This window comes from Netta rufina (assembly GCF_964035555.1).
Source record: "Netta rufina genome assembly, chromosome: Z".
In the NCBI taxonomy this organism is placed as follows: Eukaryota; Metazoa; Chordata; class Aves; order Anseriformes; family Anatidae; genus Netta; species Netta rufina.
Genome location: NC_140126.1, coordinates 69,837,413 through 69,852,680, shown reverse-complemented (window position 1 = coordinate 69,852,680; position 15,268 = coordinate 69,837,413). Strand labels below are relative to the sequence as shown.

Genomic DNA, 15,268 nt, shown 5'->3' with positions numbered 1-15,268 from the left:
AGCAGTGATGGAACTTGTTGATCAAAGTCTTCCTAATAGGTTGGGTGCTGTTTTTTACATATAAAAATATGTATCTTGCAACTTTTCCTAAATATGGCCAAATCCATGTGATTTAAATATCAAATTTCCCCTGTCTGCTTCTGAATTCTGGCCCATAAGTGCATTTTATACTACACACTGCTGAATAAAATTAGTTCTTCAAAATAGGGAGGATCTGCACTGAAAATATGTGCAAAAATGTGGCATTCAACAATATCTCACAGGAAAATCAGCAGCCCTTACCTAAAGAGTCTAGGAGTCTTTCAAAATCTTGGCCCAAATAGTATTTTTGTCTTCCAACGAGGAGGGGAAGGACAGGAACTCCAGAGGAGCTGAGGATGCTGCTTCTCTCCAAGGAGATAGGATGCTGCCAGCTGGAGGGCTGGCAGTGCCATCTCTGTGGGGCTCTGCTGCTCAGAACAAGTCAGGAACTTCTGCTTATTACAGGTGATTTCCTGGGCAGGCTGGTGTTTCCTCCCAGCTCTGCTTTGCTTCAGTTTGGCTGGTTGCCTCTCAAAAAACCTGCCTGTGTGCCAGTTTTAACATCTACACCACAGGCTAGACACTACTTTTTTTATGTCCTTGGTGTCCAAAGTCCTTGTACAATATGTGACTGAGAAGCCCTGGCAAGGCCAAGTGATATTCAGATATCACTCACCCTAGGAAGAGTTCCTGTAATGAACTCTGATGTCCAAGTTAATATAATTCAACATTGCTAGGGGTAGTGCCTGTGTCTTTTTTATTTCATTCCCACTTTAAGCTGGATTGAAGGTTTCATGGCAGAATTATTTGCGTGAGACTTGAGGGATACTTGTCCACCAGATCTTGGGCAGGGACAGTCCTGAGGAAGTGACCCAATGCTCTGTGAGCTTCTTCATGGTGTGGTCCTGCTATGAATGTAACGCTGCCTTGGATTCACATTCAGTAACCCAGAATTAGGGAGATCATGTCTTCTGGGCTAAAGCGAGCAGCTAGATTACCCCAACGCAGCAGCTGGCACTGTTGGGACAGTGACCACATTTTCAAGCTCTGCAATAAGTCCTGTGAGAGGAAGAAGAGTCAGAGCATCACATCATGGGGCAGACACCCAGGAGGTCAGCATCCAGCTCCATGCAGTTCAGCCCAGCACCCATTCAGTCTTCTTCTTGTCATTGGGATTTCTGTGGGGTGCCCAGGCATGATAATGCCAGCACAGACAGAGAGATAAGAAATTTGGTATCCCTAATTGGTTACAAAAATGGGTGTCTATACTCAAGGACATGGCAGCTATGGACAAACTAGTCTGTAAGTCTCCCAAACTAGTAGTACTCACAGTCCTTAAGGACATTCCCTTAACTTGCAATGAACAAGGCAAGATCCCTGCTCCTGCAGCCTACTCCAGACCTCAGCAGTGCTTCTCTCTCGGCAGTAGCAATGCTTATTCACCCACCAGCACCCCCATCCTCTGGCCCCTTGTAGATATTTGTGTGTTGCTGCACTTGATCTAACCAGCTCTGCCTGGACACCAAGGTCTAAGCACAAATGCACAGCATATACAAAACAAGACCCCTTCTTGTCCTGGCTGCCTACCAGACTGCACTCCTGTGGCACATAGGAGACCATTGCATAGGAGCCAGTGTACACCCACTCAGCAATACCTGAGTTTTCTGTCTAGACTTATGGTGGCATTCATGTTGTACCACATGATTAACTGCCTAACACTGATAAAAGACTTCATATTTTCAGAATACAAAAAAAAAATCTACTGTGTGTGAATAATAAGACTGAAGGAATATATTATAAAAGTAATTTATTTTTCTTTAATTAATTCTGTTTAAATACAAACATACCAAGCTACATGGACTCTTGGAGCAGTGATATTCTGTACTCACTTGGGGGAAAAAAAAAAAAAAAAAAAAAAAAGCCAAGACATTAGTTTCTGGTGTACCCAGGTAAGACAAATCATAGTTATACCATTGAGGTTCATTGGTGGAAATGGTCACCAGAAGTTTCACAAACATGTGTCTTTGCTTGTGGTAGTTTGTAATTAAGTGTCTGTGGATGTCTGTCCAAAAACCAAAGCGTCTTCATCTGTATTCCAGGAATGTTTAAACAGGTCAACCCTTCTGGAAAATCTGTGAGACCTTTGTACAATTTTATTTGAAAAGCGATTTGTACAATTTTATTTGAAAAAGAAATTTGTACAATTTTATTTGAAAAGCGATACCAGTGAGATACCATTATATCTCAAAATAGGGGCTAGAGCAATGAAGATTACTCCTACTGTGTGGTCTCAACTATTTTTGTCTTGTTGCTGCGTCCTTCTTAACTGCTAGAAAAGTTTCTTTGCTATTCTTCAACAACATCCCTCACATGTGTGTTTTTACTCATTGTTTTATGATGCTTTGAAAGTTGGTTAATTTCTTCAACTTACCCCTTTGGAAATGATGCATAGGGTCTCATTCGAAAAAGGGAGGGAGCATTTCATGGTCATTTTATACATTCTTTTAACCTGCAAGCAGAGGTCACTGACGATGCCTTGGTGTGGAAACTGAGACCTGCCTTGCCACGAATCTATGGGAAAAACAATTCCATTCCTGTGTGATTTTGTTTTCCCAACTGTAGAACAGGGGTAAACAATGTTTCTCCACCTCTCTAATATGTTCTGAGTGCTACGGATGGAAGAGTTAAACAAGATCAAGCATTGATAATAAACCAGTCTGGGTGTTACTTGCATCAAATAAAAGGTTTTTCCAGCTAACTTGTGGTTTGATGATAGGAAAGGATGAGAGTAGAGAGGTTGCTGTAGAAGAGTTTCTCTTTGAATTTTGAGTCAAGATCAGAATGGAAAGATTGAGGGCAACCTGCATGCTGTCACCTCCCTTTGCCTAAAATACACCTAACCCACGTGCTCTTGGTGCTCCTAATTGATCAGAGACAGTTCCACATAGGGTGAGCTGGAAGATTATCTCCCATTTGTCACAGGTATGCCTAGCCTCCAGCTGCATAAGGACTGTAAAATAATAACGACCTCTGTCCACAGTGCTGCATCCCACTTCTAACGTAGCACACTTGACCTTTTAGATGCAGATGGTAGGAAAAGGGGCACCATAGTTTTCTTTGTCTGTTTGGCAATTAACCATTCACTGGCTTTTTTTGTTGTAACATGCACTTCCTCTCTTGTTTTCATTCAAGCTTTGTGCACCATGGAAATTAATGTGGAGAAAGACAAACAGACAGGAGAGACCAAGATTGTCTCTGCTTCACCTATTGGCCCAGATGAGGCCCATCAAAGAGGATTCAAAGTCTATGATGATGGTACCAAGGTAGTCTATGAGGTTCACTCTGGTGGCACAGTGGTAGAAAATGGAGTACATAAATTAAGCTCAAAGGACGTAGATGAACTTATCCAAAAAGCTGGACAATCAAGTGTAAAAGGAGGGTTTGAAACAATGACTGTGTCAGACAGAAATGCAGTAGCCGATGGAAACCTTAGCCAAATGAAGGAGCAAATGCTCTTCAAGGAGGCAAAGCTGGAAATGGTACACAAACCCAGCAAAGGGCATGCTGTGAACCCTCAGCCCCAAGACAAACCCTGCGGTGGCGACATTCCAGAGGCCAGCGCGGATCAGCCAGTGACAATGATATTTATGGGCTACCAGAACATTGACGACGAAGAGGAAACGAAGAAAGTGCTGGGCTATGATGAAACCATCAAAGCAGAGCTAGTCCTGATCGACGAAGACGACGAGAAGTCATTGCGTGAGAAGACGGTGACGGATGTCTCCACCATGGATGGAAACGCTGCTGAGCTGGTCTCTGGCAGGCCCCTGTCGGACACGACAGAGCCCTCCTCTCCTGAGGGGAAGGAAGAGAGCCTGCCCTTGGAAGCTGCCCCAGGTACACAAAAGAAAAAGCGCTGTCAATGCTGTATTGTCATGTGAACACCTCCTCCTTCCCTGCTCCAGGCAGCTCCTGCTCCGTCACTTACCTAGACCTCAATGTACTTCTAGCTGCAATACTGTGAACTGGAAGTGAATGCCTCCATTGCCTTGCAGTTGGGTTGCTTTGATTTCTAGTTCTTCAGGAAGAGGAACACATGGTTATTTTCCCATCAGACGTACTCTTTCGGGTTTGGGGAGAGGTTGGGGATTATATTTTATTTTATTTTTTCCTTAATATTGCAGAGTGAGAGATAAATGGGAAACGGAACAAATGTTTTCATATTTATTTGATTTTTATATATATATTATATATATATAATGAAAACAATTTTTACTTTTTCTTTAGATATCTGGCAGGCTCAATCAGATTCCTAGGATTTTTGGGGAGTTTGAATTTCACAGCAGCCAGATATGAGAGCCTTAAAAAAAATATTGCTTCTCTTTTTTAAGATAAAAGTCACACTTAAACATTATTTTATAGATCCTATTTTTTATTTCTCAGGGGAAGGCTTAGATCATTTTACTGTTTTAATTTGCTAAAACTCAGATAAGTCCTTCCTGAAAAGTTTTTGTAGTTTCATTTTATAGCAACTTTTTAGTTTAGTTTGCGGTGTCAAAAAAATCCATCAGCCATTTCTGCTTATTGGTGATACCAAAAGTGGATTTTAATCATTCTTTCTAGAAAATGTATGAATGATGATTTTGCCTTATATAAATCTTCCAGATTACAGTATTGTATGTGTACTTCATCTCCCTAAATTACAGTTGAAATTAACTTGACATGAAAAAGATGCAGCTGTCACACCAACAGAAATGGAGTCACTGATCTAATTACTTGCCTTTCAGTAACTCTGCCAATGTTTATACATGAAGTTTTCCTGCTGAACTCCAGTAGATGAGAGATATTGCTTACTATTTCCGTAGAACAAAAATGATCTTCTCTTGCAGTCTGACCTTGCTCCCACTGAATTCAGTGATGAAATTCTCAGTGCTGGAAATGGGGGCAGGGCCAGATTTTTATTTTGCAGTTCTTAGGAAAATATTATTTCTCAGAGAGTGTACCTCCAGTGCACTGAAGCACTGACAGGTGATGGGTCTGATCCTGCTGTGCTTACCCAGGCAAAACTCTCATGGACGCCCACTGGAGTTTTGTTTTAGCAGCTGTTCCAGGAGAAGACCCTACAGCCTCACAGTTAACATGCAAACTGCTGGTGATTTTGGATGCTTCATTTCCCAGTGTGGGACACCTCAGACAGGCCTGATTTCTAGCAAAATTTCCTTCATCTGCCCTCTGAAAATCAGGCCTTTTAATAACATCTCAAATTGAAAATGTAAAAAGGCAAAGGCATCCAAAATCTGTAGATATTTCTTTATTTCTTGGTCCATTGATTCTTCTAACTATAATGAAAAAGCAGCCAGCTTTTTCATGGCAAGATATTATGAGCCTGATTCTTGTCTCACATCAGTTTTGCTTAAGTGCATCACCACTCACTCTAGTGGAGTTAGTATAGATTTGTAACTAGAGAAGTGAGATTAAAAATCAGGATTTGTATTTTCTGGTAGTGTTAAAAATACTGAGGATTATTTTGAAGTGTCTTTGAAACTATCAGACTTTAAAAATTAATAACAGCAACTGAAAAAAAATGCATAAGAAAAAAAAAAAAAAAGAAAAAAAAAAGAGAAAAAGAAAAAAAGAAAGAGAGAAAGAAAGAAAGAAAGAAAGAAAGCAACAAAAAGCCTCTTTTCATTCTGAGGTGGTTTCCACAATATTTCTGTTCTTTCTTGGATGGTGCTTTTACTGCATTAACTGTTAGTTCAGAGCATCTGATTAAACAGAGTTCTTGCTCTGTACTCTTTTCTTTCTGTGCCAGTAAAAAAGACACTTGCTCATGAAAGTGGTAATATGAGGCACACTAAAAACAGACACAAAAAAAATGCAAAAAGTAGTTCTGAGCTAGATCACTTTGCTGTCAATATGGAGCTGGTCAACATAACTTTACACCACTGCTCAGGTGACAGAAAATAATAATAATAAAGGAATTGGCAATTAGGAAAAGACAGCCACATCCATATGACACCTGCAGAAATTATGCTGGCTTCTGTATCTGCTGCAGTGGCCTGGTTTCATGCATAATAGACTTCTGCATGTTCCCTCAGCCTCCGGTGCGGCTTTTGGATGACAGGAGGGCCAAACTCACCAACATAAACTCTGCAAATCATCACTTGACTCAGGCTTATGTGGTTAACAGTTTTATCACAGAGGGTGCAAGGTCCTATGTTGTCACAGTTATGTCTGGTGGCTGTTTGTTGGAAGCTATATTGGAAATGAGCAGCCTCTGTTTCAGTTATTTTTTTTGGTGTGAGTGTTTTTTTGGTTTGTTTTGTTTTCTAGAAATGCTAAATATTTACAAATCTCAACATTTCTTAAACCAAGGCCGTGAGCTTTCAACATTGATGTACTCAGCTTGGCCTCATGAGGTTGTCCTCATGCTTAGCATGCCAAGGTGTGGGGAGGTGACCCCTGGGGTCTGAGCTCTCCTGGCTCATCACATCACCACTCATTATCTTGGCTGTGGTAGCCCAGACCCTGGCACCATCACCAACACCATTTCAGGGCTTTTTGTGCATTTACAAGAAGCTGCCACCACCACTCAGCTGAGAATGCCACCACCACTCAGCTGAGGAGCACTTAACCCACACAGCTGTAGTCACCTCTCCATGGTCTCATTCACTCCAGACATTGTGTGATGGAGAGATAGCGGAGGCTTTGACAGGGCATGTTTAAGACTCCAAAGCACTGCAAGAACTTTGTGACACAAACAGGTGGGACAGTAAAACCATTTCCACCTTGTTCCTGCACCATGAAAGCCACTGCATCTGGGCTTTGCCCACTCAGCAGCCAGCAGGCACCCCACAGGCATGTTTTGCAATAGTTCTCTCACTCTGGGGCCTCCTCACCTCACCTCAAAAACACATCTTCTGCTTCCCCTCTCCTGGTCCAGCCAGTCCTTCCTTCTCTATGTGTGATCCTGCCTTCATGGCTTCCCTGGCCTCCCCATCTCTTCATAGCCCAATATTTTTCCCCTACCACTCCTTGCCCTATGGACATGTTTCCCAAAGCCCTCTGCTTGGTACACTTGGAGTGTCATCTTGACTCTGGACATTCTCTGGTACTACTCCTAATCTGGTCTGTCCATATGTCTCTTCACCAACGTTCTCCCGTCAGATGATCTTCTGGCTTACCACATGCTCAGCATTTTGGGGATGACTCCCTTAGTGGCCAGCTTTGGGAGATGTTTGCTGAGACTGGGGCCAGAGTGTGTCTGAGACCACTGCACCATTTGAGGCACAATGTGGTGGGGAGCCGGTGGCATGTAAGAGTTCAGAAGTGGCCCTTCAGTGGTTAGAAGTAGAGCACAAGCCTTAAACCTTAAACCTGCCAAATACCAACTGCTCAGTACTTGTAGCTAACATTGAGTGCCTAGGAAGGCCATTGTTTTTTTATGTGTTCATATGAACTCCATGGTTAACAGGCCCTGATAGATCTTAAAAAAAAAAAAAAAAAAAAAAAAAAAAAAAGTCAAAAAATAACTAAAAAACAAAAACAAAAACAAAAAAACAACCCTAAAGGTGTCTGCAAAGGGTTTGTCTTTATTGGTCAAAGGTAGTTCCATGTCTAAGGTCAGGAAAAACACAAAACAAAAGCAAATCAGTCTGAACTCAGAGGGCTTTAGCTACTTTGCCTGAAACATGCTTATTCCAATCATTCTCCTCCACAAGTGCAACAGCCTTGCCTGGACATTGGCTTGTCTGTATTAGCCACTAACTAGACTGCAGCAAGTGGCATAGGAATTAAAATGTGTTAGCACAGGCTGATGAATGTAAACTAGGTTTCCAGGGCTTCTCTGGGCTTTGGAAGGGGTAAGTTTTCCCTTTGCCCTCAGATAGGAAGCTGCCTGTGGAAATAAATGCACAATCAGACACAAAGGAAAAGGTCTGCTCTACAGTCAAGCAGAGAGAGATTTTGTAAGGATCACTATGGGAGTTTTTTTTTATTATTATTATTTTATTTTTTTTGAGAAAACTCCCTGTCTGTTTAACTTATGCCATCACATGTACATTTTCAATTTCCGAATGAGGGGATACAAAAAAGTAGAGTCAGAAACTGGTTCAGTGATAACATTTTTGCCACAACAAACTGCTCGCCTTAACTTTTGTAAGAAAACAAGAAAACTCTTTTCAGTGTATCTTTTCCTAGACTGGGAAAAGTAACCTATTAAAATTTTTTATATTTTGTATTTTCTAAGTTTTTATGAACCCACTTCACATCTTTCTATGTTGTCCCTCATTTACATTTAGGGACTGTTTCTTTTGCAAACCACTGCATTTAACTTTCTTTTTTTTTTTTTCTTTTTTTTTTTTTTAACAGAAAAATACAAATCAGAAAACACAGCATTATGATTAGTGGCTAGGCAATCTCTTTCAATTACAATAATATCAATACAGAAAGAAAAGAATTACAGGGTTATTTTCTTTTTTTATTTTCCTGTGGCTGATGTACTGTATGGTATATGTTTACAGAACTCCTCTGGTCTGCCTTTGTGATGTTATCTAAATGAATGACAAGTAGGTATGATGTGCCATTTGACAGTTTGCCTTAGCACTTTTGGGTTTCCTTCTTTTTGTATTTTTCTTTCCTTTTTTTTTTTTTTTTTTTTTTCCCAAAAAGTGCAGGCTGTATTCCAAAGCTGTATAAACACAACATTATCTTTCAATCCCCAGCAAGAGAAGTGTGCACAAGCCCTTCTCCATGGAGCATACCTCTACTGGTGCAATAAAAGACCTCAGTCCTGGAAACAAAAATGCATATGCCTAATTCTACTGTGTGTAGACCTATTTAAGCCAACAGGACTATTCACAGGGGGAATGTGTGTAGGTGTCTGCAAGATCAGGGCATGAATGACTAACACAGAGTATAGTTTGGGTGTTATTTGTGTACCTGTACAAATTTTATGCACTGCTGAGTTTGCCCACAGTGGTCTAAACCTAGAGGCCAACTCTTGAGTATTGCTACTTCTGCTAAGAAAAACATGAAATAAAATGGTGCTGAGCATCTGGTAGGATCAGGTCCTGAGTCAGTATTGCTACCATGGTAGTAGTATTCATGAGAAAATATTAAGTAAGACTTCCCTGACAGCTATTATATCAGTCCCCAGACATTCTAAGTTCACTACCAGTTCTTCATGCTTAAAATTAGAAATACAACAACTTAATGGGAGCAGAAAGATAGCATACAGAGTTGCTAGAGAAATAAAATGTATTCTACCTTTTGATTTAGTCCAAAATCCAAATGGCATACTTGGAAAGTAAGTGGGGATATAATAGAATATGTAGTATTTTACATTTGTGTATTTTTTTAAGGAATAAATATTTTTGTAATGAGATACAAATCCTAAATCAGGATTTGAGTTTCTGAATATCATCCTACCAGTGACATTGAGCCTTTGAACTTTTTCATACGTTGATGACAATGCCCAGCTTCTTGGGATCTTTTGTAGACCTAACCACATTTTTCTCCAGGAAGTAGGATCACAACACTTTTTAAAGAGTAACATTGCAAGAGTAGAATCCAATATACCTGCTATGAACACAGCTAAAGAAATAAATTTATTAAAAAAAATAAATAAAAAATAAAAAATGTACCTATGCTTTCTATAGCTAGACAAATAACTTTATCTAGAATGCTACAGTGGCAGGTGATAACTACCTACATTTAATAGAGAGGTATGGCTAAAAGGGAGAGTTATATTTTTTTTCATTTTGTCATGATTTATCCAACATGAGATTTCAAAATACAAGAGATAGTGCCACTGGAAAGAGTAACAAAATAATTTAGACAAAGTAGTGGATATTCCCACGGGCTGAAATGTGGCATCTTATTTTTTTAAACTCAGTTTCAACCAGTTTTCTCTGTCTGTTAGAAAGTTTAGGATTTGCTCAGATTACGTTTCATGAGCCTTCTGGGCAGCAAGAGTAAACTTCAGTTCTGAGCTTAATCGGAGATTGCAGGCTATGACAGCATCCAGCAAAAAGGCGGACTGTAATTTTTGTATGTAAACAAATAAATTGTATAAAATGGCTGAATTTATTATGTTTAGAATATGAATGGATTGTCATTTAGTCCAAAAAGAATATAAATCCAACTTGTAATATAAACATATAGTAATAACTTAGCTTGTAAATAGTGACAAGGGTGCATGAAGTTTTTAAAAACATCCCACTTTTGTCTAAAATCAAAAGCATTACAAAACTAAGCTTTTTTCCTCATGGGTTCAAAAAGTCTTGCAAAATATATAAAGTTTTTTTCCTGTGGTAGTTCAAGTTAGGCTGCTCAATGAATTAAGACTAGGCCACTTTTCTTAAGGACAAATTTTTGAAAAATTCTGATCCTTTCCCCCCAGGTTGCAAAAACTTCTCTTATCTGGGGCTTTTTTTTGCAGTTATTGTATTGAAAACCTTCCTCTAATTTTTTCCCACATTTTTCTCAAAGAGTATTTAGATTTTTTAAAGGCTTAAACTACCTTAGAAATAGAAAAATCAATCAATCAATCAATCAATAGTTAAATAGAATGACCTAAGTAACTCAAGTCCACCAGTTTGCATATATTTGTACATTCGTAACTTACATTGTAAGTTACTGACTTAGACCTGATCTCGAATACCTTTTCAGTAGGTCTATTAAACCTAAAGACTTGCCCATGAACATAAAATAAGTCACCCAAGCTGCCCTATTTAATTTAATAGGATGACCCAGATAAGTGAAATTTAAGCACATGAACAAATGCTTATAGGGTCTTGTCTTTAAATGATATTGCTACAAGCAAGACTTAATGCTGCTTTAACTGTGTCTTCTCATTCCTTAAATTAGATAGATTTATTTTTTTTTTTAAATGGTGTTGTGAAACTGGTGCACTTTTCTGCAGAGAGGAGTTTAGGACATGATCTCCTGGCTGACTGTGCTTGAAAGTGGATGAATGTCCTCTGGGCACTCGCAAAACCCCCAGTGCCCTGCAGAGGGTGGGGATGAATTTCAAATTACAAAATAACACAATGTAAAAGAAGCAGTGTGAGTTTTTCTTCCAAAATTTCCCCTTTGCACTCCTCTGCTCCGGACTCTGCCTGTCCCCTGTCGCTGTACTTGCTCTCATTCTGAACACCATTGCTCAGTTGCTCCTTTTTTTTCCCCTCTCTGTGCTTCACTTTTTGTGGTCTCCAATAAGCAAAAACAGGGGGAAGAAAAGAGAGACTTGAGTTTTAACCAAGCTAAAAGAAATGACAGTATCCTGTCCTTGGTGTTTGGACTTCTTCCTGCATTTTCCTAGATTCACAGGACAAATTTGATACCAGAGGAGCACTCCTTGACAGTTCATTTGGCATACCCTGGATTGCCTAAACAGAGGGTTTCACTAAATCTTTGCTGTTTAGGTAGACCTTCTGTCTTTCTTCCCATTTTATTGGGAATGCTTTAAGTACTCAAAGCCAGTATGAGATAGATATGCCCAAGTGCACCCAGAAGCCACTTAGGGGAGAAGAAGGCAAGCCACCCCCTAATTGTCAGGTTGCTACCAGAAGGCTAAAGGAGCCAGGAAAAAACATGAACTTCCCCACAGACTGATCCAGCATGCAAAGACATTCTCAATAAAACTAGCTGCCAAGAAGCTCCTGGTATCCCTCCAAATTAATGTGTTGGTCAGAGAGGTGAACTCAAAAACAAAGAGGGTTCTGTGCAACCTCATAAAGTCCCAGCTGGGCACAGCACTTAAGCTCCACTGACCTTAAGCACTTGCTTGAAGTGTAACACATACTTAAGCACTGTGCTGATTAGGGGATAGCTTTGAGGATATGTTAAGATCAGCCCACACCTATGATTAAGGTGCTTAACTGAAGATGAGCTCAAATTTTATCCCTGTATTTTGCAAGCATGGATGTAGGCACCACTTAGGGGCAGAGAGAGGAGATAAACTGATTTCAAAGCTTTTTGTATTTCCAGTGGCCACTGAATCTGTACAGCAAAGGTAGCCAAGCAAGAGCAGGTCAGGACGAAGGCAAAAGAAAACATTTCTGAAGGTTTCCTGCCCCTCCTGGCCATGTTCAATCCATAGACAAATGACTCTTTATAGGGGTCCAAGAAAATGTTGTGTAAAATGCAGCTTTTATGGTGAATGTAGGTTGTGGTTGAGATTTTTTTTAAGCTTTAGTCTCCCACTTTCTTTGTGAGCTAATGTATATATAAAAACCCATTTTGTTGGGGAAAAACTGCTGTGCTAACACTGGATTAGAATTGCTGGGGATAGCTGCTGTACTTTGTAACCTGAAGTGTACTTTTTTGACTGTTATGTTTTCTTCTTCAGATTAAAAAAAAAAAAAAAAGAGTACAAAAAAAATCAAAAATAAATAAAACAAGAACACTGCCAGCAACAGCCATGCTGTAACTGTGGCTTCTCTCTTTTTTTTTCTCTGTACAGTATTACTAGTAAATAAATCTGCCTTTTCACTGCGCCTACCTTTGTGTCTTTTTACTGTGTTTCTTTCTAACTACTACTCTTCAAGATTCTCTGTGATCTCAAGGACATGCCACAGTGGAGCAGCCTTCCTCACTAAAAGAAATAAATGACTAACTCCACAGTTTGATGTTTTTTCTTTCCTCCACTGCTGTGCCCTGCTGATCCAATTGTCACTTCTCTTAAATACTTCAACACATATTAACTCGTCATACCTGTTACTGTCTCATTTCTCCTTTCCCTTTCCTTCTTACTGGTAGTTTGCCAGGCTTGCCATGGACCCTGTTGCTTTAGGATCACACGGCATCTTTTCATGTTTGCAGAAAATAAAGTCTGGAATTTGATCAGCAAGGCAGTATGTCCCAGGTCAGCTTATTTCCCAACTGAGGGAAGTACTTCATACCGTATATACAAGTCCTCAGATATAATCACTAAAGAATTTAATGACTTTCAAAATAAACAGCGTACAGTTTTCTCTCAGGCTTATTGCAGAAAGTGTCCTCAGTATTTCAGGACTGGAAGAAGCTTGACGTAGTCTGACTTGTAGGAAGAAAAAAATACATATATATTTGTTATTTCTTTTTCCCAAGATATTATATTTACTTAAGCTTAGAACAGTGATAAGATAGATACACAGCCAAGCATTGTAAGCATCCTTCTCATAAATAAAAAAATCAGCCTAGACTCATCCATTTAAGAAACTCACCACAAATTACCCATTGCTTCATAAGTACATTGCTATGTAAGTACCTCTGCTTCTTTTACCCTATACCCATCCAAATAAATGTATGTGAACGCATATATCTGAGCCTTTGCAATGCTGTGCTGCTTAGTAGTACACAAGTGAAAGTGGCCAGTTGCCCTGCTTAGCTGCTTTGTAATCTAGTCCTGAAAGTTTTACAGAAGGCAAGGCTTCAAGATCTTTTTCCTGCTTGTGTTTCAGTAAGAGAAAATGTTACTTGTCTGTCCCAGAATGCTCTGCGAATGTCTGGAGAACTGGTGTGTTTATGCCGTCAGAGGACTAGAAAATGGATCAGGCTGAGAGAAATGATCACTATAGCTACACTGTTTAAATGTCTCTGGTTTTGCAAAGACCTTCCTAGTTCAGAGGGTGTCTCAACATGTCCAGAGGAAGGATTATCACCCTCATCTAGCACAGGTGCCCATGTGAAGGGTGTACAATGACAGATGTGTTGTCATGGGGTACTAGTTTGAACGCAGACACTTGGATATGTCAGGTATACATTCCATTTGCTGGTGCTTGCCATGCTCCATGAGGCGGGATGAAAACTATTAGTTTTCATCCTGCCTCAGTTAACTGAATAGCCATGGGAAGGCTTTTAGCTGGAAACTCCTTCACTGCACAAAAGCAAATCAGGCAAGGAAACAACAAAAACAGACGGAACAACATTTGTTATTGCTGTTCTCACTAAAGTTTTGGAATCAAAATATTTATATGCACTTCCTCTTTTTAAACCACAAGAAAAAAATATGGTAGTTTGATGTTTTCCCTTTTTTTCCACCATCATAGCATGTAGGAAGAAAGGAAATGCTTAGCAGATGGTGAGAGAGTGTGGTACTCCCTGAAACTCTTCTGGAGGGTTCCCTGGATGTCAATGACTTAATGCAGTGAAGGCAGATTCAGCATGTAGGAGGACAACCCTCTCATCTTTTTTCTTCTTTTTCGTTTCGTTTTAATAGTTCTGTATCCTAGTAATGGAAGGAAGATAGAGGTATACTCGAAAAGTTTAGCACTCAGTGTCTTTCATTAGTCTGTCTGGGGGTGGAAGTGAAGTACTTCATTTTCAGATGTCCCTTTAGTTTCTTGTGGGACCCTCACAACATGCCCTGGACTCTTCAAAACTCATCCTGACTCAGCAACACTTTGTGCTTCACACTGCACAATTTTAAGGTTACAGAAAGAAACTTCTAAGGCTATCGGCTATAAGAATGATATATGAATAATAAAAAGGCAACAAAAATTACTAATGATTTTGGTGCCCAAGACTGCCATTCACTTTCCCCATCTGCCACAGCAGGTCTGCTCAGATGCCCATTGTGCTGTGTGCATTCACATACAAATCCTTTGTAACTGTCTGTGGTGGAAACCTAGTCTGTTGCCTAGAGGAGTTTACAGAACTGGATATGGCACAGCGCTGAAAAGTGTTAAGTGACCATCCATTTTTACTTGTGGTAGAAAAACTACCTGTTTCTTCATCAAAAGTGTCTAAGTGATGGCAAACACTTTCCCAGCTGAGATCGATTAGAAAGGAGATGTATGAATAAAAGCAGGGTTTGCTGTATCAGACTTGGAGGAGTGAACTTCCCAGCACACAGCCCAAAAGGGAATAGGGGAATTATCAGGTGGCAGAGGGAGATATTGGGTCTCTCCAAATCATGTGGAAGGAAGAGGAATGTTGTTGCACAGACACTGGCCTGCAAAACTAGACACTCAACTGTCTTAGAAAGAAATGAAATATGCTTCTGCCTTTTATAAGCAGCGGTTCCTCCCACTGTAAGTCATCTCTCTGGACTTACCGAGCAGCAGTGAAGGTGTTCATCCAGGTGCTGGGAAAAATCCTTTCCAATTGCTGCTGCTCCACAGGGCTCAGCATGACCTCACAAAAAGTCCCTCTTCTCCACATCTACAAAGGTATGTAGAAACAACAAAAACCCCTGGATTTTGACAGGAAAAGCAGGCACCTAGCTACCTTCCTGGGCCCAGATTTTATCAGTTTTACAACT

General features: G+C 40.0%; 1 protein-coding gene across 4 annotated transcripts in view; it reads left to right on the top strand.

Annotated features, from left to right (window-relative positions):
* The window catches only part of PALM2AKAP2 (PALM2 and AKAP2 fusion), a gene marked incomplete at its 5' end in the record, with an annotated part of 261,027 nt that overhangs the window by 118,146 nt on the left and 127,613 nt on the right, over positions 1-15,268 (top strand). For 2 of the 4 annotated variants that reach the window (XM_084305390.1, XM_084305389.1), the window contains one exon: positions 3,214-3,918. The exons of the other annotated variants lie outside the window; for them this stretch is intronic. In XM_084305390.1, coding sequence (XP_084161516.1) covers positions 3,214-3,918 — 705 coding nt within the window. The remainder of the gene's footprint in view (positions 1-3,213; positions 3,919-15,268) is intronic. 4 annotated transcript variants of the gene reach the window in all.